Source organism: Benincasa hispida, chromosome 1 (assembly GCF_009727055.1).
Source record: "Benincasa hispida cultivar B227 chromosome 1, ASM972705v1, whole genome shotgun sequence".
Lineage (NCBI taxonomy): Eukaryota > Viridiplantae > Streptophyta > Magnoliopsida > Cucurbitales > Cucurbitaceae > Benincasa > Benincasa hispida.
The window spans coordinates 72,752,177-72,777,548 of NC_052349.1; the positions used below are offsets into that span (position 1 = coordinate 72,752,177).

The following is a 25,372-nucleotide window of genomic DNA, read 5'->3' on the forward strand; positions in this document are numbered from 1 at the left end:
CATAAATATGTTATATGACCATTTAAAATAAAAAAAGTTGTTTTGTTTTTTTGGGTTTACTTTAAATTTTTGTAAAATTATTTTTCCATAAAAACTGGATTTTAAAGAGAAAACAAAAAAGTTTTTCATTTTAATTCTGAATTTTAAAATTTAAAAATATTTTCAAAACAATGTTATAATTGGTAATAGGATAAAATCCCAAGTGGGAGATAAAGTAAATTGATGAAGTGGATAACTATTAGATACAAATTAAAAATCTAGAAATCAACTACTAAAAAAATGTTTAAAATATGAACTTTATATAAAAATCAATTTGACTTGGTAAAAATTAATTGAACTGCAAAAACAACCGGCATGTTTTGGTTCAATTTAGGGCAAGTGTTCGAGGTAATATACGTTTTAGAAGGTAATTTTTACATGATTAAAATTAATCTTATCATATTTAAAATTATTTAGAAACACATCTTGAATATTTCAATTTTGATGGTACGAAAATATAGTATTTAAATGTATAAAACTAGATATGAAACTAATAAAAGATATTGATCATTTGATTTGATGATTAATTGCAATATTTGATAGTATGAGATTTCATTTAAAAAATAATCGATAATGGGAAAAGTAGTTATTCTATCTTATGAAAATAATGACGTCTCTTAGTTTTTTCAATGTGAAATTCTCAACAAATGATGAATTTTTTGATCAAATGTACATAGCCTATGACAGATGAATTATGGCCATACATGTATTTACAACTTGAGTATTATTATTTGTTGAAACTTGTACCTTTTGTTAACTTTGAATTTTAATTAATTGAGCATCTATAATTGTTGCAAACCTGAAAACAACTGCCATATAAACTTTATCTCTTCTGTGTAGTTATAAGTTGTAAAAAAAAAAAAAAAAAAAAAAAAATCAGGAATTTTATTATATTTTTATTTTTCCCAAACAATTAAATTAGACATTAATTCCACACCGACCTACCCAGTAAGAACTAAGAACGCTCACATGCGCCTTTCTTTTTCTTTCAACTGTTTCCAACCTCTAAAAAAAATAAGAAAAACAAAAAAAGAAAAAAATATTTTCTTTTTTCAGGATAAAAGGAAAAATAAAAATCCTTACAAGTTGCATTTTATTCCAACTTTTAAAATGTCTATTTTAGTTTTTTTATATTTTAAAGACTAATCTTCTAAGCCCCTATCGACAAAATCTTCAAACAAAATCTGTACATGATATTATTTTTTGAAAATACGTGACAAACAAAAAAATTAAAAGGATCAAACTAATTCATCCATAATATATCAAAAGTATTTCGAAGTACAAATATTTAAAAAAATAAATGAACTTAAACTAACATATTTATGATCCTTTTGAAACTAAAAGTTTAAAGACACGTTTGAAATGACTTTCTAATTATTTAAAATATGTTATAAATCACGTAAGAAAAAGTCATCCAAACACGTTCTAAATCCTCATACCTATATTTATTTAGCTATACTATCAATTATGATATTAAAATTTCATCAACATCTAGATATTATTCTTGGATTCGATATTGATATGAAGGATAAATCAATATTTTTATTATATTATAAAAATTCATGAAAAATAAAAAATGAGTAATAAGATGTTACTAATATGAATATAATATAAATAAAGAAACGTTAAAACTTGTGTAAGAAACATAAATTGATTATTTATTATTTAAATAAAATTTTTAAATCTTTTTATTTTTACAATTGAGACGCCAACATTTCCATAAAATTTAAACCTCAAGATTTTAACAATGGACAACTTATATATAATATATATATTATAAAATTATTTGCCTTTTTTTTTTAACCTAGGGGGTCCTTCCCAGTTCCCTCCGAGCTTATATAGTGCCCCCATCTTCTCTTCCACTCCCCACCCCACACTCCCCTTCTCTTCATCTCTCTCTGTTTCTTCCCCTGTTAGGGGTCCTATTTTCAGGTCGATTTATCAGACATTTTAGGCTGATAAATCCCACCCACATTGCCATTTCCCTCTCCCATTCCTTCAAATGGAAAATCCCATCTCCGCTATTGCTCTGTTTCTCCTACTCTTGGCTCCCTCTGTCCTAGCCGGCCATGATTACGGCCAAGCTCTCACCAAGAGCATTCTCTTCTTCGAAGCTCAGAGATCCGGCTACCTCCCCCACAACCAGCGCGTCAATTGGCGCGCCAATTCCGGCCTCCAAGACGGCAAGGCCAGCGGGGTAACGCCTTTAAAGTTCAATCTCTGTGTGGTTACTCAGAAAATTTGATCGGAAAAGTGAATTTGGGGATTTTGTCTGTTTGTAGGTGGATCTGGTGGGAGGATACTACGACGCCGGCGATAATGTGAAGTTCGGACTTCCAATGGCGTTCACCGTGACGATGATGAGTTGGAGCATTATTGAATATGGAAAGCAAATGGCCTCCAATGGCGAACTTGGCCATGCCCTAGATGCCGTCAAATGGGGCACCGATTACCTCATCAAAGCCCACCCTGAACCCTATGTTCTTTATGGAGAGGTATCTTACTTTTTTCTTTTTTATCTTCTTCTTTTTAATTCAACAATCACAAATTAATCCAACCATCAAACTTTGATATGGTATTTAGTTTTGACGTAATTTTACTAAGATGGGTATGTTTTAATCTAAAATAATAGTTCTATTAATGTTGGTGATATTTATATGTCTTAGTCACTATTTGGACTCACTTTTATGTCATAGTGACCACTAGGCTTAACTAGTTAGAAAAAATTGGTAATTATAATTAGGAAAGGGAAAATAATATCTATGTTTTTTTTTTACTAATATTTGACTATTTTAGTAAATTACACCCTATTTTACTGTGTTATTCAAATTTCTTTATGTTAGCTGTTAAATTGACTAAAATATAAGTGTATGTCTTTTGGGGGAGATTTGTAAATTGCAAAATTAGAGGGACTTAATTTGCAATTAGACAATTTTCCTTGTGAAACTTTGATGATAAATAAGATTGATTTAAAAAAAAAATTAAAATTACGAAAAGGAGACTAAAAACATTAATAATTAATGAAATGGGATTTTAGAAATTTTCGTTTGGAATTTTCTGTTATTAAAAGTAAATATATAGTTGGAATTAAACAAGCATTATCTTTTAAAATAAAATATGAGAATTGAAAAAGGCATGTTAGATTCTAAAAATTTGTGATTGGTTAGTTTGTTTTGAAAAATTATTTTGAATGGGAAAATTAAAAGCAAATTAATGTACTAAATTGTTAGGTGGGAGATGGGAACACAGACCACTACTGCTGGCAGCGGCCGGAGGACATGACGACGGACCGGCGGGCTTACAAGATCGACCCGAGCAATCCCGGGTCGGATCTCGCCGGAGAAACCGCCGCCGCCATGGCCGCCGCCTCCGTAGTTTTCCGCCACTACAACCCTGCCTATGCCAATGAGCTTCTCTCCCATGCCCGCCAGGTGAGCCAATTTAATAATCTTTTTCCTTTATATTCTTTTTTATTTTTCTGAATAACAGGTTTAATTATCGACAATAAAAGAAAATGAAGATTTTACAATTTAAAGCGTAAGCTAGCGATACCCCACAGCCACATGATACTATAACTACTGCAGTTAATAGGTTTATTTATTGCGATACTTTTTTTTTGGAAAAAAATTTATTGCGATACTAAATGCTGTTTTTCTTTTGATTTTTTTTTTAATATTGCATACAAACTATTGTGTTTCATAAATATATATCTTCTTTTGAGAAAGAAAAAACATTTATTTTAAAAAGAATGTTCAAGAAATGATTTTTGTTAACTCATAAATATGATAAACTTTAAATTTATTTAATCAAATTATAAATTTGGTCAATCTTTTTTTTTTTTTTTTTTGAAAAATGTTTGGTGCTTATGAATTGAAGAAAGCTAAAATTTAGTCATTATAAATTATAATTAGAATTTAGCTTTTATGGGTTGATAAAATTTTTCTAAAGAGTTTGCTTTTTTTTTTTGAACAAAATTTGTAATTTAACTAATTAGTCTATAACCAATAAAAAAATTAATAAAATTACTATTTCAAAATCTATGATTTTTCTAAAGGCTATTTTCAAATATAATAAAATAAATAAAAATATTTATAAATATAGGAAAGCTTTAACGTCTCTTTACAATACATGATGATAAACTATTATCTATGTTTGTCTCTATTATGGTAGATACAAATAATAGTCTATGTCTATCATGGTCTATTACAGATAGTGATATTTTACTATTATTCGTAAATATTTCTAACTGTTTTATTATTTAAAAAATATATATTTTTAATGGTTCGGCTAAATTGCCTTTATGATTATTGTTTTCCTCAGGAAAATTTTGAGGACGAAAATGATTGTATAATAGAAGAAAAATACGATAAAAATAGGCATGTGATAAAACTGTCGGTGGGAACTGTTTGGGCATGTGCATGTAGATGTGAAATTACGCGAATGCCATTGGAGAGATTTACTAATTTTGAATTTATATTAAAAATATTTTTATTTTGTTTTGCAGCTGTTTGAGTTTGCAGATAAATACAGAGGAAAGTACGACAGCAGCATTACTGTGGCTCAGAAGTATTATCGATCTGTTAGTGGCTACAATGTGCGTATGCGTATCATTTCCCTTTTTTTGGGCCTAATTATACCGGCCCATTACTAATGGGCTTCCAGAGCCCATTGCTTACTTATGGGTTAATTGCAAAATTACAACTGTAAATTGTAATTATGAGAATTGCTATTATGTGCAGGATGAGTTACTGTGGGCAGCTGCATGGTTATATGAGGCAACAAACAACCAATATTACTTGAATTACCTTGGAGAAAATGGTGACTCCATGGGAGGAACTGGTTGGAGCATGACTGAATTTGGTTGGGATGTCAAGTATGCTGGTGTCCAAACCCTTGTTGCCAAGGTTTGTTTCCTTCTTTTACAAAATTTTTACTCACAAATATAAAATTATTTAAACCGTTAGGAGTTGTTTGGGCCAACTTCTAGTAGTTGAGGTGGGCTAATGGGTTATTATAGTCCACCTAATTATAATAATTAGTATTTTCAACTGTTATAAAGTACAGTTAATTATTACTATTTCAAATCTTTATTTGTTATTAGGTTTACTATTTTCTATTCATTATCTTTCTCTCTTTATTACACGATTTACTGTTATTTTCTATTTAGATTACAATAAAATAGTATGTAAAGAGTACCATATAAATTCATAAATTTTCGATTGTGTTTAATTCACAGTTGGCCCATAAATTTTTGGATGCAAAATCGAAGCTTATAGCTTTAATAACTGTTAGACTCCAATATATTGGAAATAAAAAATTATAGAGAGCCTACAAATTTTAAAGTTGAATTAAGAGTTATGCAGGAGCATTTTTGATGTTTGTGATTACAGTTCTTATTGCAAGGAAGAGCGGCTCACCATGCGCCGGTGTTCGAGAGGTACAAGGAAAAGGCTGAAAATTTCTTGTGCTCTTGCATGAAGAAAGGCACTCGCAATGTCCAGACCACGCCGGCCGGTCTCATCTTCCGTCAGAGATGGAACAATATGCAGTTTGTTACCAGCGCTTCCTTCCTCGCCACCGTCTACTCCGACTACCTTTCTTCCTCCGGCGGTAACTTGAGATGCGCTGCCGGCTATGTCCAACCTTCGGAGCTTCTTCGCTTCGCAAAATCTCAGGTTCCTACATTTTTCTCTTCAAATGGGAATATCTAGTTTTTGATTCTGAAGTTCAAGATCTGTTAAGTTTTCGACGAATTGCCTAAATGGGGTTTTGATTTCAATTCAAATTCAATTTCAACCAGGTGGATTACATTCTTGGGGATAATCCAAGAGCTACGAGTTACATGGTGGGATATGGAAACAATTACCCACGACAAGTCCACCACAGGGGATCTTCCATTGTTTCGATCAAGGTTAATTCTGCCTTTGTCAGCTGCAGGGGTGGCTATGCGACGTGGTACACAAGAAAGGAAAGTGATCCGAATCTTCTCACCGGTGCTCTTGTGGGTGGACCTGATGCCTATGACAACTTTGCTGATGAAAGGGACAATTATGAACAGACTGAGCCTGCTACCTATAACAATGCTCCAATTCTTGGCATTTTAGCCAGGCTCAGTGGCGGACATAGTGGCTACAATCAGCTCCTTCCAGGTACTTACCTTATTTTCATCAACACTTTTCTCTTAAAGCATTTTCATGTATTATCATGGCACCGATCATCATTTTGTTTTTTTTTTTTCTTCAGTGCTTCTTCCTCCAGTTAATCATCCAGTCCCATCGGCACAACCCAAGACACTTCCATCTCCAGGTATTATGGCTTTGCAATTATTTGGTCAGCTTAGAAAACTTTGCAGATTTTTTCTCAAGATAAAAGATAATATTTGTATATTTTAAGTTGGCTTCTATCAGCAAGTCTTGGTGTATATCGTACGAACTGTGTGATAATTAGGATGTCCATAACAAAAAATTCTCCTTGCCAACCAACAGAATTGGATTTAAGAAATAGTTGATGAATGACTAAATTTTCGCACAAAGCTAATTTGATGTAGAAATAGAAACTGATCAGGATGGGAATAGTAAGATCAGCCAATTTTTTATTGGTCATAGAAGGCAAAAATTTGACTGAAGAACTTGTTTTTGCAGTGTCGTCTTCCACCCCGATTACCATTGAGCAAAAGATGACGACTTCCTGGACTGCTAAAGGAAATACTTACTATAGATACTCTACAAAAGTGACCAACAAGTCACCAAAAACTCTCAAAGACCTGAAACTTTCGATATCCCAACTTTATGGCCCTCTCTGGGGGATGGAGAAATCTGGTGAATCGTATGTCTTCCCATCTTGGCTTAGCTCATTAGCTGCAGGAGAAAGCCTTGAATTTGTCTACATTCACACGGCTTCTCCAGCCAACATCTCGGTTTCCAGCTACACCCTCTCCTAAATAGGAGGAAGAATCTTGTAAGCCAAACCAAGGTGATACAGCATACAAGCTTTTGCAGTTCATGGAGTGGTGTAAGAATTGTGCAGTTATAGATAGCGAAGTCCTGAACGGTCTCTTTCTCACTTTTTTTTTTTTTTTTTAAAAAGAAAGTCAATATTTACGCGTGATATGGCTTTGCTTAGGTTTTTTTCAGATGCAATTAGACCAAATAATGGTGCTGAAGTTGGGGGAAGAAAGGAGAGAAGAGAGTTTGAAATGGTGCTCATCCTCTTTCTCCACCCTCTTCAACACTTTATAGACAGAATGAACAGCTGAGAGTGTCAGAGAAGCAAACAAAGATGGCTTCTCAAAGGATTTGCAAGAGAGTTATCATTTCTTTTCTTGTATTTTGAAGTAGCTTTGTGTATCTTTTTAGATGTGTGTTTTGCAACATTTTCTTGATTCACACTCAAATATAGTTTATGAAACATGGTGTGCTTTTGCTTATCTTGTTTTCAAGATATTGTAAATCCATCACTATACTCAAAACTTTTGTGTTACTTTTATGCTAAAGTGAGTTTAATAGTTTGATATATTATTAAACCGTTGGGACTTGGCATTTGTACCTTGAAGACAATGGATGTCAAGACAACTACTTTTGAAGGTTTTTTCATTCAAAGTTAATAGGTTAAACTTTCAAAGAAGATTGCATCAATTTGGGAAGATTGAATCTCCGATGTCACAATTTTACTTCTAAAGAAACGAATGGCAAATACAAAGGATGAATTGATGATATGGGGAAAGACTATGATAAAACAAGGGACATTCAAGATCCATTAATTTTTGTTTGGTATATATGTATAGTTGGAAAGAATGCAAAAAAAAAAAAAAAAAAAGTATGGAAATGAGTAGTCATTTAGTTAAATCGAAATTATATTGAGAGATGATCAAAATAAGATTATACACAAGCATTGTTGTCTCGCACTTTGTGATGATATACCTCTCGATGCATGTGTAAGGCCACAAATAATATATACTTATAAAAGGAGGGGTAAAAAGGGAAATGACATAACAACCAATGATGACAAAGGAAGGAATGTGGGAAGAGAAAGAGGAGGGGACCACGAGGCTGTTAAAAGGAGCAGGGATCGTATTGAAGGGGTAGGAAAAGAATTAGCTAAAAGTTAGGAGGTTTTTAGTGAGGAGAGAAGTGCCCAACTCTCTCTAAGGTGCTGGGGAGTCTTTGCTTGTATTTTCTTCTTTCGGAGGGATAAAAGAGGTTTATTTTGGGGAGAGGGTTGCTCTATTTTGGGGAAGGAACGACAGGGAAAAGTTGAGTGTTGTATCGAGAGGTTTTAGAAGTAATAGTTGATAAATAAAAGTAAGGAGTCTTGAAGTATTCATTACTGTCTTCTTCTTCTTCTTCTTCTCTCTCTCTGTTTTTCCTGGTGTGATGCTGTTTTACTTTTACTTGCAGGGGTTGAAAGGCTTACAAGTGGTATCAGAGCCGCTTCATCCTGGGGCGTACGCATGTGATGGCTCAGAAACAAATAGAGAATAGGCTGGAAAAGAATGAGAGGGAGGTCTCTGAAATGAAAGAAATGATGCTGGGACTGTGTAAGAATATCGAGAAGCTGACAGAGGAGATGAGGGAAAGTAATACGGCTCAGAAAGTAGAGGAGTCGGGCGCTTCTGATGGGAGGAGGATGAAAATGAAAAGAACAGCTGATGAAACCGAGTCGACCCCCAGCAATGGAGGAGGGGGATCCGATAAAAGCAAGTACAAAAGGTTAGAAATACCCATTTTCGCTGGAGAGAACCCGGAGTCTTGGGTGTACAGGGCAGAGCACTATTTCGAAATCTACGAGCTATCTGATCAGGAGAAGGTTAAGGTCGTGGTTATCAATTTTGGGCCGGAGGAAGTAGACTGGTTTCGATGGAGCCACAACCGGAGACCTATCAATATGTGGGAGGAGTTGAAAATAAGGATGTTCGAATACTATAGACCTACCGGAGAAGGGAGCTTGAGCGCGAGGTTGCTGAGGATAAAGCAAGAAGGATCCTATGCGGACTACGTGAAGAAGTTTGTCACCTACTCGGCACCCCTACCCGACCTGGCCGAAGAAGTTCTCAAAGATGCTTTCGTAAATGGGCTGGAACCAACATTGAGGGTCGAAGTGATCAGTAGAAAAATGATCACCCTGGAGGAATGTATATATGAAGCCCAGCTAGCTTTAGCGGATCTGGGGGTTGTTGGGCCTAGCAAAAAGGAAGCCCAGGGAAAGAAGAACTTGATGTTGAAGAGCGAGAAAACCTTGGATACACAGGGGACCAAACGGATCACCTTACTTGTGAAAAGTAACTTCGTGAAGAAGGAGCCACCCATGAAACGTCTCTCAGATAGTGAGTTCCGTGAACGGCTAGACAAGGGACTATGCTTTCGTTGTAATGAGAAATATAGCCCAGAACACCGATGCAAGTCGAATGAGAACCGGGAACTGATGTTATTAATCACCAATGAGAATGAAGAAACAACCATAGAAAAGGAAGAAAGGGAGGAGCTACGGGAAGAAGAAGAGCTTGAAACAAAGAAAACTACCGAAATTGCCTTGAGGTCAATATACGGCCTATCAGCCCGGGGCACGATGAAGCTGAGAGGGAAAATGAAGGGGAAGGAAGTAGTGGTGCTGATCGACTGTGGAGCCACACATAATTTTGTGCACAAAAGGTTAGTAGACGAGCTGGAATTACCAATGAATAGGAAGAGTTTCTCTGTAGTAATGGGGAATGGAGAGGCTATAAGATAGGGAGGGGTTTGCAAGGCGATTGAACTAAAGTTACCTAACCTCAGTGTTAAGGCCGATTTCCTAGCGATTGATTTAGGACAAATGTACGTGGTGCTAGGGATGGCTTGGTTATGCACGACTGGGTTTATGGGAGTACATTGGCTGTCTTTAACCATGTTGTTTCTGTCAGGGGACTCACAGGTCATTCTGNTGAAGAAGTTTGTCATCTACTCGGCACCCCTACCTGACCTAGCCGAAGAATTTCTCAAAGATGCTTTCGTAAATGGGTTGGAACCAACGTTGAGGGCCGAAATGATCAGTAGAAAACCGATCACCCTGAAGAAATGTATGTATAAAGCCCAGCTGGTGAGCGACCGCAATGTGGCCCTAAAGATAGCTTTAGTGGATCTGGAGGTTGTTGGGCCTAGCAAAAAAGAAGCCCAAGGAAAGGAGAACTCGATGTTGAAGAGCGGGAAGACCCTGGATACATAGGGAACCAAACAGATCACCCTACCTGTGAAAAGTAACTTTGTGAAGAAGGAGCCACCCATGAAACGTCTCTCAGATAGCGAGCTCTGTGAATGGCTGGAAGAGGGACTAAGTTTTCGTTGTAATGAGAAATATAGCCCAGGACACCGATGCAAGTTGAAGGAGAACCGGGAACTGATGTTATTCGTCACCAATGAGAATGAAGAAACAACCATAGAATAGGAAAAAAGGGAGAAACTGTGGGAAGAAGAAGAGATGGAAACAGAGGAAATGACCAAAATTTCCTTGAGGTCAATATACGACCTATCAGTCCGGGGGGATGAAGCTGAGAGGGAAAATGAAGGGGAAGGAAGTAGCGAGACTGATCGACTGCGGAGCCACACATAATTTTGTGCACAAAAGGTTAGTAGACGGACTGGGTTTATGGGAGTACATTGGCTGTCTTTAACCATGTTGTTTCTGTCAGGGGACTCACAGGTCATTCTGAAGGGCGATCCTTCTCTAACTAGGGTAGAGGTCTCTTTCAAGATGCTCACAACATCCTGGGAAGAGGAAGACCAAGGATTTCTGATAGAATTTCAAAATTATGAGTACGATAGTGAAGAAAAGAATGAAGGAAAAGAAGAGCTCGAAGAGTTAGGGGAGCTTTCACTCATGATTCGAGCCCTGTTCGAAGAGAATAAGGACATATTTGAGAAAATAAAGACGCTACCACCCAAGAGAGCTGTAGACCATCGCATCTTGATGAGCGCGGATCAGAAACCAATCAATGTGAGGCCATATAAGTATGGCCACAGCCAGCTCAATCGGTGGAGGAAATGCTTAAGGCAGGAATCATCCGACCAAGCCACAATCCATATTCCAGCCCGGTTCTATTAGTGAAGAAGAAAGATGGGGGATGGAGGTTCTGTGTCGATTATAGAAAACTAAACCAAGCAACGGTGGCCGACAAGTTCCCTATACCGGTCATTGAGGAGTTGTTAGATGAATTACATGGGTCAGCGGTCTATTCCAAGCTGAATTTGAGGTCAGGATATCATCAAATCAAAATGAATGAGAAGGACATCGAGAAGACAACCTTCAAAATTCATGAAGGTCACTATGAATTCCTTGTCATGCCGTTCGAACTCACGAATGCACCAACTACCTTTTAATTCTTAATGAACCAGGTTTTTCGACCCTTTCTTCGTAAGTTTGTACTTGTTTTCTTTGACGATATATTGGTGTACAGTCCTGACATATCAACACACGAGACACGCTTGGGAGTGGTGTTCAATGTTCTCCGAGACCTTAAGCTGTTTGCAAACCAAAAGAAATGTACCTTTTGTCAGGCGCGAGTCCAATACTTAGGCCACTGGATATCAGCTAATGGAGTAGAAGTCGATGATGGGAAGGTCAAAGTCATGAGCGAGTGGCCGCAACCTCAGAATGTTTTTGAATTAAAGGGGATTTTTGGGGCTCACGGGGTACTATAGGCGTTTTGTGCAAGGGTATGGGAACATCGTAGCCCCACTTACCAAGCTTCTCCAGAAAAACTCATTCAAATGGGGTGAAGAAGCCAATCAAACCTTCATAAATCTGAAGCAAGCCATGGTCACGGCCCCGGTCCTAGCCCTCATAGACTTCTTTAAAGGGTTTGTATAGAAACAGATGCATCAAGAACGGGTTTAGGGGCTGTTTTGTCCCAAGTGTTGAAGCCTATAGCGTATTTCAGTAAAAAACTATCAGCAAGAACCAAGGCAAGTCTATCTATGAAAACGAATTGATGGCAGTAGTCCCAGCAGTACAAAAATGGAGGCATTACTTGTTGGGAAGCAAGTTCACAGTGATCTCGAACCAGAAGGAGTTGAAATTCCTGATAGAATAGCGAGAGGTGCAGCCCCAGTTCCAACGATGGCTAACTAAGCTACTTAGATATGACTTTGAAATCCTATACCAGGCGGGGTTACAAAACAAAGCCACAGATGCCTTGTCAAGAGTGTGGGCACAAGGGGAATTGAGTGTACTATCAACACCAACTATTATAGATATTGAAGTTGTTTTGAAGGAAGTGAAGGAAGATGAGGAGCTACAAAAAATCATCACCCTTTTGAAGGAAAATCCAGAGAGGAAACCAAGGTATAAATGGAAACACGACAGATTGACCTACAAGGACAAGTTAGTGCTATCCCGAAAGTCTAGTTTGATTCCTTCACTATTGCATACATTCCATGATTCGGTGTTAGGAGGATACTCTGGATTCCTGAGAACCTACAAGAGAATGAGTGGAGAACTATATTGGCAAGGGATGAAATCTGATGTGAAGAAATATGTTGAAGGGTGTGAAATATGCCAAAGAAATAAGTTCGAGACTCTCACACCAGCAGGCTTACTTCAGCCACTTCCTATTCCATAGATGATATTGGAGGATTGAAGCATGGACTCTGTGGAAGGGTTACCAAAGGCCGAAGTGTATGATGTCATAATGGTTGTTGTAGACCGTTTGAGCAAGTATACACATTTCACCCCTCTCAAACACCCCTTTTCGACAAAGCAAGTAGCGGATATCTTTATTCAAGAAGTAATGAGGCACCATGGAGTCCCCTTGTCTATTTTGATTGATCGAGATAAAACCTTCGTGAGCAATTTTTGGAAGGAGATGTTTACAACTATGGGGACGAAACTAAAAAGAAGTACATCATTCCATCCTCAAACAGATGAACAAACGGAGAGGGTGAACCGTTGTTTAGAAATTTATTTACGCTGTTTTTGTAATGAACAGCCGAGAAAATGGAACAAATGGATAGCATAGGCCGAATTGTGGTACAACACAACCTTCAATATCTCCATCAAGTCCACTCCCTATCAGGCAGTATACGGGAGACCACCCCCACCTCTTATCACTCATGGGGATAGAAAGACATTCAACAATGCCATGGAGCAGCAGTTACAAAAGCGAGACTTAGCACTCAATGCCTTGAAGGAAAATCTGGCCATAGCTCAAAATCGAATGAAGAAGCAGGCCGACAAATATAGGAGAGAATTGAGTGTTGAGATTGGAGAAGAAGTGTACTTGAAATTGAGGCCTTATCGACAGAAAACATTAGCAAGAAGAAGAAGTGAGAAGTTGGCACCGAGGTTCTATGGACCTTATCGAATAACTGAACGAGTGGGAGAAGTAGCTTACAAATTAGACTTACTACCAGAAGCTGAAATACACAACGTATTCCATTTCTCTCAGCTCAAGAAGAAATTAGGACAGAGCTAGCAGATCCAACGACATCCTCCTATATTGACTGAGGAGTTTGAGTTGTAGACAACATCTGAAACCATTTTAGGAGTACGATGGAATGAGGATCTGGCAACACACGAGTGGTTGGTCAAATGGAAGGTGATGTTAGAAAATGAAGCAACTTGAGAAGATGTTTGAGCCTTGAATCATCAGTTCCCACGATTCAACCTTCAAGACAAGGTTCTTTTCAAGAAGGGAGGTATTATAAGGCCACAAATAATATATACTTATAAAAGGAGGGGTAAAAAGGGAAATGACATAACAACCAATGATGCCAAAGGAAGGAATGTGGGAAGAGAATGAGAAGAGGACCACGAGGCTATTAAAAGGAGCAGGGATCGTACTAAAGGGGCAGGAAAAGAATTAGCTGAAAGTTAGGAGGCTTTTGGTGAGGAGAGAAGTGCCTAGTTCTCTCTAAGGTGCTGAGGAGTCTTTGCTTGTATTTTCTTCTTTCGGAGGAACAGGGGAGGTTTATTTTGGGGAGAGGGTTGCTTTATTTTGGGGAAGGAATGACAGGGAAAGGTTGAGCGTTGTATCGAGAGGTTTTAAAAGAAATAGTTGATAAATAAAAGCAAGGAGTCTTGAAGTATTCACTACTGTCTTCTTCTTCTTCTTCTTCTCTTTGTTTTTCCTGGTGTGGTGCTGTTTTATTTTTACTTGCAGGGGTTGATGAGCTTACAACATGATCATGTAGCTTGTGCTTTGAGATCATGTTGTGCGATTTTGTTTTGATCACATCTTTCTCAATACAACTTTGTTTCATCCAAATGATTGCTCGTTTTCATATTTTTTTTTTCGTGCTCTTTCCAATCATGCTTATAAACTGAACATAATTTTAAAGTATGTTGGCTTTTAAATGACCTTACAAAGTTCAAGCTTAGATCATTTTGGCTTTTGGGCATTAAAGCTAAGTATTCCTTAAATTTTTGTTCAACTTATAAGCATGATTGTAAAGAACACAACAAAATGTATGAAGACAAGTAGTTATTTAACTAAAATGAAGTTGTATCAAGAGATGCATGACTAAATCGATGATATTTGACCTTTTTTTTGTAATCTAAGGATAAAAGAATAATTTCACTCATAAAAAAGGTAGGTGATTTTTTAAATATATATTTTTTAATTTTTAAATTAGTTTTAGCAATTTTCCTAAATGGAAACGAAACTCAAAATCTAGAGACCATAATGGCATCTTTGTTAAAAATAATGTTATTGGACTAAGAAAATATAAAATTAGAAAAATAGTAACATAGTATACAAGAGAAAATCTAAGCCAAAGGAATTCACATTGTCATTCTAGAGTCTAAGTGGGTGTTGGAGCATTGTTGGTTATTATAGTCTATGGGTTATAATAGTATGTAGGCTATAATAGTATGTGTTTAGGAGCAGACTATTTTAGTCTAGATTAGAATAGTCTTTGTTTAGGATGCAAATTATTTTAGTTTAAATAAAAAATAGTAAATACGGTAACAAAAAAGAGAAAAAGGATGAACAAAAAATAGTAAATAGGGAATTGAAGTCCCAAACATGAAGTGAGCTATCACCCAATTGAAGTTGGGGGCCTAAACACTCCGGTAATATAACATATTACCTTGTTATGAAAGCAATACCCCGTTTCATAAGATTCAACGAATCTTACTCTTATGAACAAACTCAATTTCAAAAAATTTTTAGATGGGAGAAAAATCCTCATGAAAAAGTGAAAGCTCCAATTTGGAGAATTGACTTATTTGTAGACTAATTTGTGATTATTCGAATAATCATTCATGAAAAGAATGCAACACATATAATTGTTAGGAAAAGAAGTAAAAATGAAAATAGTTCAAATGACGTTGTATTATCAACTTTAAAGTCAGAAGTTTAATTCTCTCATCTCACATATTATAAAAAAAATAAGAAAAAGAAGAGTCATATATTTATGACATTTATTTTTCTAAAAAATAAATTGATCAAAATAGTATTTTAAACTTGAAAGGTTATGACATAAAATGGAAATGGAAGCATGTGATGTGATGACTAAAAATACAATGGTTAAATTACAAAATTAGTCGTTAGAATTTAGTCTCTACGTAGGGATTATTTATGAGATTTCATCAAATAATAAGAACTAAGTTTTAATTTTAAAAATATAGGAACTAAATTTTAACTTTTTCTACACTAAAGACTAAATTTGTTTTTATTATGATAACTATGGAGTGAGAAATTGAACCTTTGATTTTTAGCAATAGAGGTGATGTCATTACCACTCAGCTAAGCTCAATTTGACCCAGACAACTAAATTTGTAATTAGGTGATGTAATTTAGTAACATATAACAAGTGGTTGTAATAATAATTATAAAAAAAACATCTAACAAATCATGGTTCCTTCGGGAAATTTGTACGGTTGGGTCAAATTTTGAGGCTCACTCGAAATTGGCCTGTCTTTCAAAAACACTTGAATTTTGGCCTTCTGATGATGTCAACTGCGTGTGAAATATCCGTTTAGTCCCTAAAATGCTCGATGTCGTGCACACATCGCAGATTCTTACTCATCCATATCGTTTTGGACTCATTCCTCTTGTTCTTTATCGGACTGAAATTAAATGTTTTAAATTTTAAATTTAGTCCAAATTCCTCATTCTCTCGCTTCATCTTATTTCCTCCTTCTCAGTATAACATTTCTCTCTCTCTCAGTATCGTCGAAATCGAACACCACAACTTGTATGCGATTCAATTTCTATACCGTCGAACGCCAAGAAATTGTCAACTATCTTCTTCCACTAGTGACTTGCTATGTGAACTGTCTCGTTTGCTCCTTTCTACACCTCTAAAAGTTAAGGTAACACTGGTATAAATTATGGTTTACGTTTTCCATTTCTTGCATGTGATTCGATTTCTATACCGTTGAATGACAAGAAATTTTGGTCAAATTTATAAATATAAAAATTCAATTTCTGTACAAATTTTTGTAACGAGAGAAAGAATGAGAGAAAAAACGAGATAAAGAACGAGATGAGTACACCAGAAAAAGGACGAGAGGAAGAAATGAGAGGAACAAGAGGAAGGAGCGAGATCTTGAAACGAGATTTTTCCAGAATGTTCGATAATGTGATTTTTGTTCACTTTTTTTTTTCTCTAATTCTGTTTTTTTTTTCCTTTTATTTGCAGTTGTAATGGCTAATCTAAAGATTGCTATAAAGGACCGTTTTCTGGGACAAGCTATGAGCCTTTCATCTCACATTGGGATTGCAAATAAGATAATCAAAGGAAAACTTACAGAGAGGCAACTTCAAATGTTTAAGAGGATGGTGTTTGAAAAATTCGTGGATATGGGCATAGTCTTCAACAACTCACTAGTCCACCACATTTTATTGAGGGAGGTGAAAAATGAAGGAACCATTGAAGGTCCTTGAGCGGAAGTATGAAATCAGATCAAATACCCAAAATTTACAAAACATAAATTTTACAACAAAAAATATACAGATTATGCATTTAAAAGATAAATGTAGCATGCTTTAAAACAGAGAATACAAAAAAGAAAAAGAGTTTAAGAAACCTTACCCTTGAAGAACTCTTCTTCACGAGATTCCTTCTCTAAATCTTGTTACGAACAATCTCGAATCCTCTAACCATCAATGAGGGCACCACCACGAATGTTACCTCTGTATTCTATGGGAGAGAATCTAGGAGTTTTGTGGGCTCTGGCTATTTTGGAAAATATGGATTTTGAGAGATATTAGAGGAAGTGATGAGATTCCAAAGATATTAAAACGTTTCCGTGGATCTACTTTTTGTGAAAACCACACCAGGAAGAAGAATAACTACTTCTCTTCTGCTCACTAGCACGTTTTTTAGAGAAAAGAGGAGGGAGTTGACTCCCTCCTAAATGATTTTTAAAATAAATCAAATCAAATCAATTTATTTTCATAAATCAATTTAATATATATTTAAATGATAACTACCTTATCATAATATATATATATATATATATATAACACATAATCTATAGTTTCTATATTGTATCAAATACAATATAACTTATAGTTTCTATTTTCTCACTAATGACATTTAATATAAATCCCATTTATATAAATTTAATTATGTGAATCAAATTCATATAATTAATATTTGAATCATATTCAAATATTTATTTTCTCTCAAATAAACTTTATATTATAATGTATCAAAATACATTATAGTAATTAATATCATATATAATTAGATTAAATTAATTATATCACATATAATTAATCTGAACAATTCAAATTAATCCAAAAATTGATACTCATTAATTCCCATTAAGCTACAGAGGGGACCTCATGGACTTGTAGCTTGAAACTTCAACAGTACGTGAATAATTAACTAAACTCCTTTAATTAAATCGTTCACCATCCGTTAACTGTTGGGCACTCCACTAAAGGCCGACAGCTGCACACTTCGCACTACATATATATTTCTGTGTCCATTGGATATAACAAGTCAATAGTAGAATGACCCTTCACAAATTACTCGTAAGTACACTTGGGCCAAAATTACCGTTTTGCCCCTATAGTTATATCTAACTCCTTAGGTACCACTGATATCTCTAAAAAACAATAAATCATAGTCCAATTATAACCAAACTCCTCTCGGGCCAGGAGAGGGTGTGATGCCACATTATTCAAACCCCAAAATCAGCCCTTAAGGGAGTAATTTATCTGCATGTTCCGACATTGGGGAAGGAGTAAATTCCTTCTTGTGTAGCTGTGTTCCCAGCTCCCCAATCAGACGAATCCCTAAATTAGTAGGCTTGTTAAGTCGGCGATCTGACCACTCTCACCCATATAAATCAAAAGATCTTCTTCATAGGCAGAAGTTCACAACTCACTCAGGATTCAGGTCATGTTACCAATGGTCATCCTGGTGAAATATAAGTCTCTATTATGAACGACGTTATATAATGAGATTAGTCATTTTGTGGTCCGGTCTTATACAAATTCATTTGTATAGAATATCCTCGCTCACATATCTCCACATGAATGAGATTAGATTATTTGTAGCACTTTACAACAATTGTAACATCTACAAAGCGGGTCATACTCATAGTGTCACCAGGATAAGATATCCAACCTTGTTCATCTACTACATACCATTTAGGGGGACCATATGCCTTTCCAATTCGAGAATGAGTCTTGCTAAGAAGAGGAATTTGAGATACGTGAGTCAGATCGTCGTGTACCAAAGCCTAATGTCAACTCAAATAGGACGAGCATTTGGAGTAGAGACTACTTGCAAATCTTAGATGAGTGGGTCTTGAGAGTAGAGACTACATTAGGAGAGGTGAAGGTACAACTATGGGCAATCACTGAGATATTGCAATTATTATGTCGGGTATGTATATTTCACGATTTGTGGATGACTCAGTGTGTTTCGTGTGTTACATACTAATGATATGGTGTAATTGTGTAGAACAACGGGGAGAACGAGCCATGTGACCATGATGGTAAGCACGAGCCACGTGACCATGATGATGAGGACGATCCACGTGACCATGATGGTTTGGACGAACAATATGTCGAAAGGAATCCTATCGACTCTATCATTGATCTCACTTTCTCGAGTACTACTCTTATCGACCCTAGTTCTGATCCCACCCTCTCGAGCACCACTCCTATCGGCCCTATCTCTGATCCCAGCCCTGTCTCTTATACACATCTAGATGTGTATAAGAGACAGCCCTATCTCTGATCCTAGCCTCTCGAGCACCACTCCTATTGACCCTATCACCGATCCCACTCTCTCTAGCACCACTCCCATCGACCCTATCTTTGATGCCCCCCTCAATGAGACCACTCCCATCGAGCATATGAGTCGATTAGCACTATTGCCATCGTGCCTACAATCACCACCACTCTCACCTTGACCATCACTACTCCCATTGGTCGTATTGTTGATGCCACCCTCCCATCCACCACTGCCATTGTGCTTGTAACCACCATGACCCCCACCCTTACTGAGTCGATTACCATTGACGCCACACTCACCACCACCACTACCATTGTGCCTGTAACCACTACGACGCTCACCCTCGGTGAGTCGATTACCATTGATGCCACACTTACTACCACAAATGCCATCAAGCCACCAATGCCAAATCCATCCTCTACCAATGATGATATCCAGCTACGCCTGATCCCGCCTCAAAAAAAGAAGTTGAAGATTAAGTTGGAGAAAAAAATCGATAAGTCACTAAGGTTCTAAGCGGATAGGAAGAGGAAAGAGGCTAAGCCTTATACCCCCTTGATTGAAGTGAAACGATCGAAGTTGAAGAGGAAGTACTATGATCCAGGTGCTTGTCCTCCTGGTATAGTTGATAGGGTTAGCTACGATCCAACCCATCCAATCTTAGAGAAAATGTTCAACATCTTCCTACAATGGCTGATGAGTGATGATGTGGAGCCTCATGTACCTGGCACGAGGGCTTTGTTTAGGACGGGCGAAGTACAAAAGAATTGTTTCATGAGTTAACGAAGAATAATGAATGGATCGAGTGTGATATACTGACTAATTTTGTTATACAAGTTTTATATCATTGCCTGTGAAGGAACCGGTGGAGGTCCTTGAGCGACAACGGGATTGATCCCAAATCCCATTTTTTATAGAATGCACAATTTTACAGAAATAAATCAGAAACATTATGCATTTAAATAAAATTTTTACACCATGCTAACAATGAAAAGAAATGAGAATTAGGATTTCAAGAAACTCTTACCTTCGAAGAACCTTTTCTTCACGTTTTCCCTCTCCAAGAATGGTCACGAATAAAACGATCTTCAAATGACCACCACCACTCAAAACCTCCTGCATTCTCTGTAAGGGAAGAGAATATTAAGGAGTTTTGTGGGCTCTTAGGTATTTGAAAGTGAGGGAAAAATTGAGAGGAGAAAAGAGATTAGAAAAAAATATTTTCACAAAACTTTTCTGTGTTAATCTTTTCTATAAGAGCCCTAAAGGAGGAAGAAGATGATGGAAATTAATTAACCATCTTTCACCTCACTATCGTGTAGTAGAGAGAAAAAGGGGAGAGAGTTACAGCTCCCTCCCAAAATTATTTTTCAAAAAAATCAAATTAATAAATAAAATTAATTTTAATAAAATATTAATATATATATTTATATGATAACCACTTTATCCTATAATATATATTAAATTATATGTTATATCAAATATAACATATAATCTATTGTTTAATATTGCATTCAATATAATATACCTATAGTTTAATTCTCTCATTAATGCACGATATTTAATATAAATCACAGTTATACTAAATTCAATTATATGAATCCAATTCACATAATTAATATTTGAATCATATTCAATTATTTATTTTCTCTCAAATAAACTTTATATTATAATATATCAAATACATTATAGTAATTATATCATATATAATTAAATTAAATCAATTATATCACATATAATTAATTCCCTTAATTAATTTGAACAATTCAAATTAGTCCAAAATTGATTCTCATTTAATGCCTATTGAGCTACAGAGGGGACCCATGGACCTGTAGCTTGAAGCCCCAGTGGTACTTGAATAATTAATTAAACTCCTTTAATTATATTATTCTTAATTATATTATTTAACATCCATTAACTGTCGAGCATTCCACTAAAGATTAACAGTTGCACTCTTCGCACTACAAATATATTTCTATGTCCATTGGATATAACCAGTCAATAGTTCGATGACCCTTCACTAATTGCTCCTAAGTACAACTACGCCAAAATTACTTATGGTCATCCTAGTGAAATGTAAGTCTTAATTATGAACGGTGTTATATAATGAGACTAGTCATTTCGTAGTTTAGTCTTATACAAACTCTTTTGTATAGAATACCCCCACTCATATGTCTCTACATGAATGATCAGGATCAGATCAATTGTAACATTTTACAATAATTGTAACATCTACAAAGTTGTCGTACTCGTAGTGTCACTAGGATAAGGTATCCAACCTTATCTATTTACTACAGACCATTTAGGTTATTACTTAAACATGATCTACCTGTATGTCTCTACATACATGTTTAAGCTACAGAAGATAACCTTGGATGTTAGTTTATTGGTTTGTGGGCTTAATGCTACTAAATGTCAAATAATACATCTCATATTTTATTGAATAAATAAAATGTTTGTACAATACAATTACAAACTACAGGACCTTACGAGATTTAGAGCACCTCCAACAATATGTACTATGTTTTGGTTAGTAATATGTTTGACTTTCATTTGTAGGTGTTTGAGAGTATATTCATGTTCTTAAGGAGAAAGTTGCTTGCTCAGCCTGCAATATGTGTCCATAAGTTCACGACGTTCCCAACGGGAATATTGATATGTATATGCTTTCTCAATTAATTAATTCATTAATTCATTCTGTATACTTAGTTCATTAACAATTAATTCATTCATTGCCAACAACGTCACCTAAAATTTATTCCACCCGAAAGCTTGTTTAGAGCCATATACGAGAGGACCGAGGAAGAAGCCTCGACTGTATGGGTGAAAGATGATAGTGTAACTGACATTGCGCTTGGTTTGGAGCCGAATCAACAACTAGGATGGGCTGACGTAGACTACGTGTATAGTGCAATCAACGTACATAAACATTGGATTATGGTCGTGATTGACGTGAATAGAGGATGGATATTGTTATACGACTACATGCCATCGTACATCTTGATGACCGATATTGCACTAAGTTGACACCTTGAACACATATATTGTCATCATTGGCTTACTTCTGCAAGCTCTATCAGAAGAAACCGGGCTTACATCATGACCCATGGCAAGTTTATCATGCAAAAACAGAAGATATATAAGGTCGCAATACATTAAATTGTGGTATCTTCTGTCTAAAATTTTTTGAGCATATGGTTACTTGATCTCCAATGAAAAGGGTGTTGGTTCAAGAGAAGATGTCAAACTTTAGATTACAGTATGCTTGTGAGAGGAAGGATCGAGAGGAAGAAACAAGAAAATTATACGAGAAATAACAAGAAGATAAAGAAATGAGAGTAAGCATTGAGAGGAAGTAACAAGAGGAAGAATGGAGAGAAAAATAGAGAGCGAACTAGTTGTTTACGAAAAATGTATGTCTTACAACAAGTCCGAATACAATGAAATATTTTACTATATCAAACACGCTATTAACTATCACTCTTGCTCTTATTAAGAACTCTTGTTTCTTACTTTCGTTAACCATTGCTCTTGTTCATTTTTCTTGTTTATATATCTGACACGATATTTCCTTCCTCCGTTGGACTAACCTCACCCTCATTTCATCCTCTTGTCTATCTATAGCAGCATAGTACCAACTCACAAATAAATCGTTCCTGTCAGGACTCGTACGATTTAAGTAAATAAGAAACAATACAATGCATGTTTATACTTACTTAGAGTGTGAAATTGCTTGTATGTGTTGATTCAACAATGATTAGAACGTTACAAATTCGTATTTTTGAAAAACTTTGCAGCTGAATGTTATGAACTTTTATAGAGAGAATGTGTTATGAGTTCTTTTAAAGAGAACGAATGATACTCGATTTACCAATTTTACGTTTTGCTATCTTAGTGGGACTTAGCCTGCACAACACTTTTCATTAAATTGATTTGAAAGAATTTTTTATTTTTCGAAGTATTGGAAAATTCGTACAACAACTATTAGTTACATGAAAATTGGTGGGAAATTGATATCTGGTAAAGAACGAGATGCAAAAACGAGGAAAGAAGATGAAGCAAGAGAAATGAGGGAGTCAATTGAAAATTGAGATTTAAAATGTTCGATTTCTGTCTGAAGAAGAACGAGAAGAAGGCGCGAGAGGAAGAAGTCTAATGAGCGGAATACGTGAGAATTTGAGTCGAGTGTGTGCTATGGGTATTCCAATGAGAGGAATGAGTCCAAAACGAGATGATCGAGCGAGAATCTGTGATGCATGTATGACAACAAGCGTGTTGAGGATTAAATGGACATTTTCACGTGGCTGACATCATCAGAATACCAAAATTTGACAGATGGACCAAATCTCGATTGGGAAACCGAACAAATTTCCCGGTTCCTTCCATGGATGAAGCAAGGAAAATTTTACAAAATGACCCAAAACTCAAAAACTTTTCTACCAATGACTGCTTCCTATAAACTTTTCTACCACTGACCTTTTTCCTATGCGAAATATCAAAATTACCCCTAGTTTTTAAAAAGCCTTTAGACTGCATCACATTTCTTCTTCCTTCTACGATTTCTTTAGCTCTTCATTCAATGTACATTCAATACACCACCAACATTCTACCAAAACATTTATTCCCAACTAATATTCTAAAGAGAATGGAACGTTTCTCTCATTATTCACTTTCTGTCGTCGATTCCCCACGAGATTCTCTCATTGTTCTCTCGTAGCTTTCTCTCAGAGTTTCAGCCTAACATCTTCGAATTCTTTCGTCGCTTTCTCTTGTAGCTTTCAACATCGGATTTAGTTCGCATTTCTTCTTCCTTCAACAATTTCTTCAGCCCTTCATTCAATGTACGATTTCTTCTCTTAGATCGCTTTCATAATAAGTGTTGTTTAGCATTAAATTACTACACGATCGTTTATAATTTACTATACTATTATGTATAAATGATCGTGTAGTAAATTATACACGATCGTTTAGTAAATTATAAACGATTGTGTAGTAATTTATACACGATCGTTTAGTAAGTTATAAACGATTGTGTAGTAATTTATACACAATAGTTTAGTAAATTATAAATGATCGTTTAGTAATATATGCAATGAGTAATATAAGGAATCGTTTACTATGCGATCGTTTATAAATTACTACACGATCGTTCATAAATTACAACACAATCGTTTAGTAAATTATAAACGATCATGTAGTAAATTATAAACGATCGTGTAGTAATTTAATGCTAAACGATCGTGTATAATTTACTAAACGATCGTGTAGTAAATGATACATGTAGTAAATTATACTCATTGCATATATTACTAAACGATCATGTATAATTATACTCATTGCATATATTACTAAACGATCATTTATAATTTACTATATGATCGTTTAGTAAATTATACACGATCGTATAGTAAATTATAAACAATCGTGTAGTAATTTATACATGTTCTCTTGAAGTGATTCCTTCAAAGTAACCAAATATCCCAGCGAACATACACGTTCTCTTGAAATGAGAACTGATAATCATCGACAAGCAAAAAGTTGGGTTATTGGACACTTAATAAAGTCCAATACGAACAAGTTGGTCAAACCTACCGCCCAAGAGATATCATTGAGGACGTTCGACGAGAATATGGAGTGAACATTACCTACGACGGACTTATCGCGCTAGAGAGTATGGATTGGTGTATGCAAAGGAGGTTACAAGGATATTCCCTAATGCATTTTATGCCATGTGTATATACCATATTTGGAACAATTTAGTGGATAGGTTTAAGAATAAGGACATAATCCCACATTTCTACCTAGCGGCGAAAACATATAGAATGTCTGACTTTTAAATGTATTGGGCTAAGCTCCATTAAATATCCTAGTGTGATGGCCTATCTTGAGGAGGTTGGATTACAATGGTGGGAAAGGGTTTATCAAGTCCATTGTAGGTATGACGGGATGGCGACAAATATAGTAGAATGCCTCAATGGAGTGTTGAAAGATGCCCGAGAACTACCAATAATAAAGCTATTAGAGCATATCCGCGAGTGGCTACAAGGTTGGTTCTATATCCGACGTACACACGCAATGACATGCACAAATATTGTAACTGATTACGCAATGAGTATTCTTAAGGAATCAGAATTGATGTCTAGAACATATCGTGTTTCTCCGGT

General features: G+C 35.8%; 2 protein-coding genes across 2 annotated transcripts; both read left to right on the forward strand.

Annotated features, from left to right (window-relative positions):
* The first annotated feature begins 1,890 nt into the window (after positions 1-1,890).
* LOC120082445 (endoglucanase 6) lies at positions 1,891-7,465 on the forward strand. Its single transcript, XM_039037624.1, has 9 exons — positions 1,891-2,236; positions 2,322-2,534; positions 3,270-3,470; positions 4,544-4,633; positions 4,779-4,943; positions 5,430-5,714; positions 5,840-6,188; positions 6,283-6,345; positions 6,681-7,465. The coding sequence occupies exons 1-9, from the start codon at positions 2,042-2,044 to the stop codon at positions 6,977-6,979; spliced, it is 1,860 nt and encodes a 619-aa protein (XP_038893552.1). The 5' UTR covers positions 1,891-2,041; the 3' UTR covers positions 6,980-7,465.
* Positions 7,466-7,643: 178 nt separating this feature from the next.
* LOC120082453 lies at positions 7,644-14,165 on the forward strand. Its single transcript, XM_039037636.1, has 2 exons — positions 7,644-9,945; positions 10,711-14,165. The coding sequence occupies exon 1, from the start codon at positions 8,494-8,496 to the stop codon at positions 9,763-9,765; it is 1,272 nt and encodes a 423-aa protein (XP_038893564.1). The 5' UTR covers positions 7,644-8,493; the 3' UTR covers positions 9,766-9,945; positions 10,711-14,165.
* Positions 14,166-25,372: the final 11,207 nt, after the last annotated feature.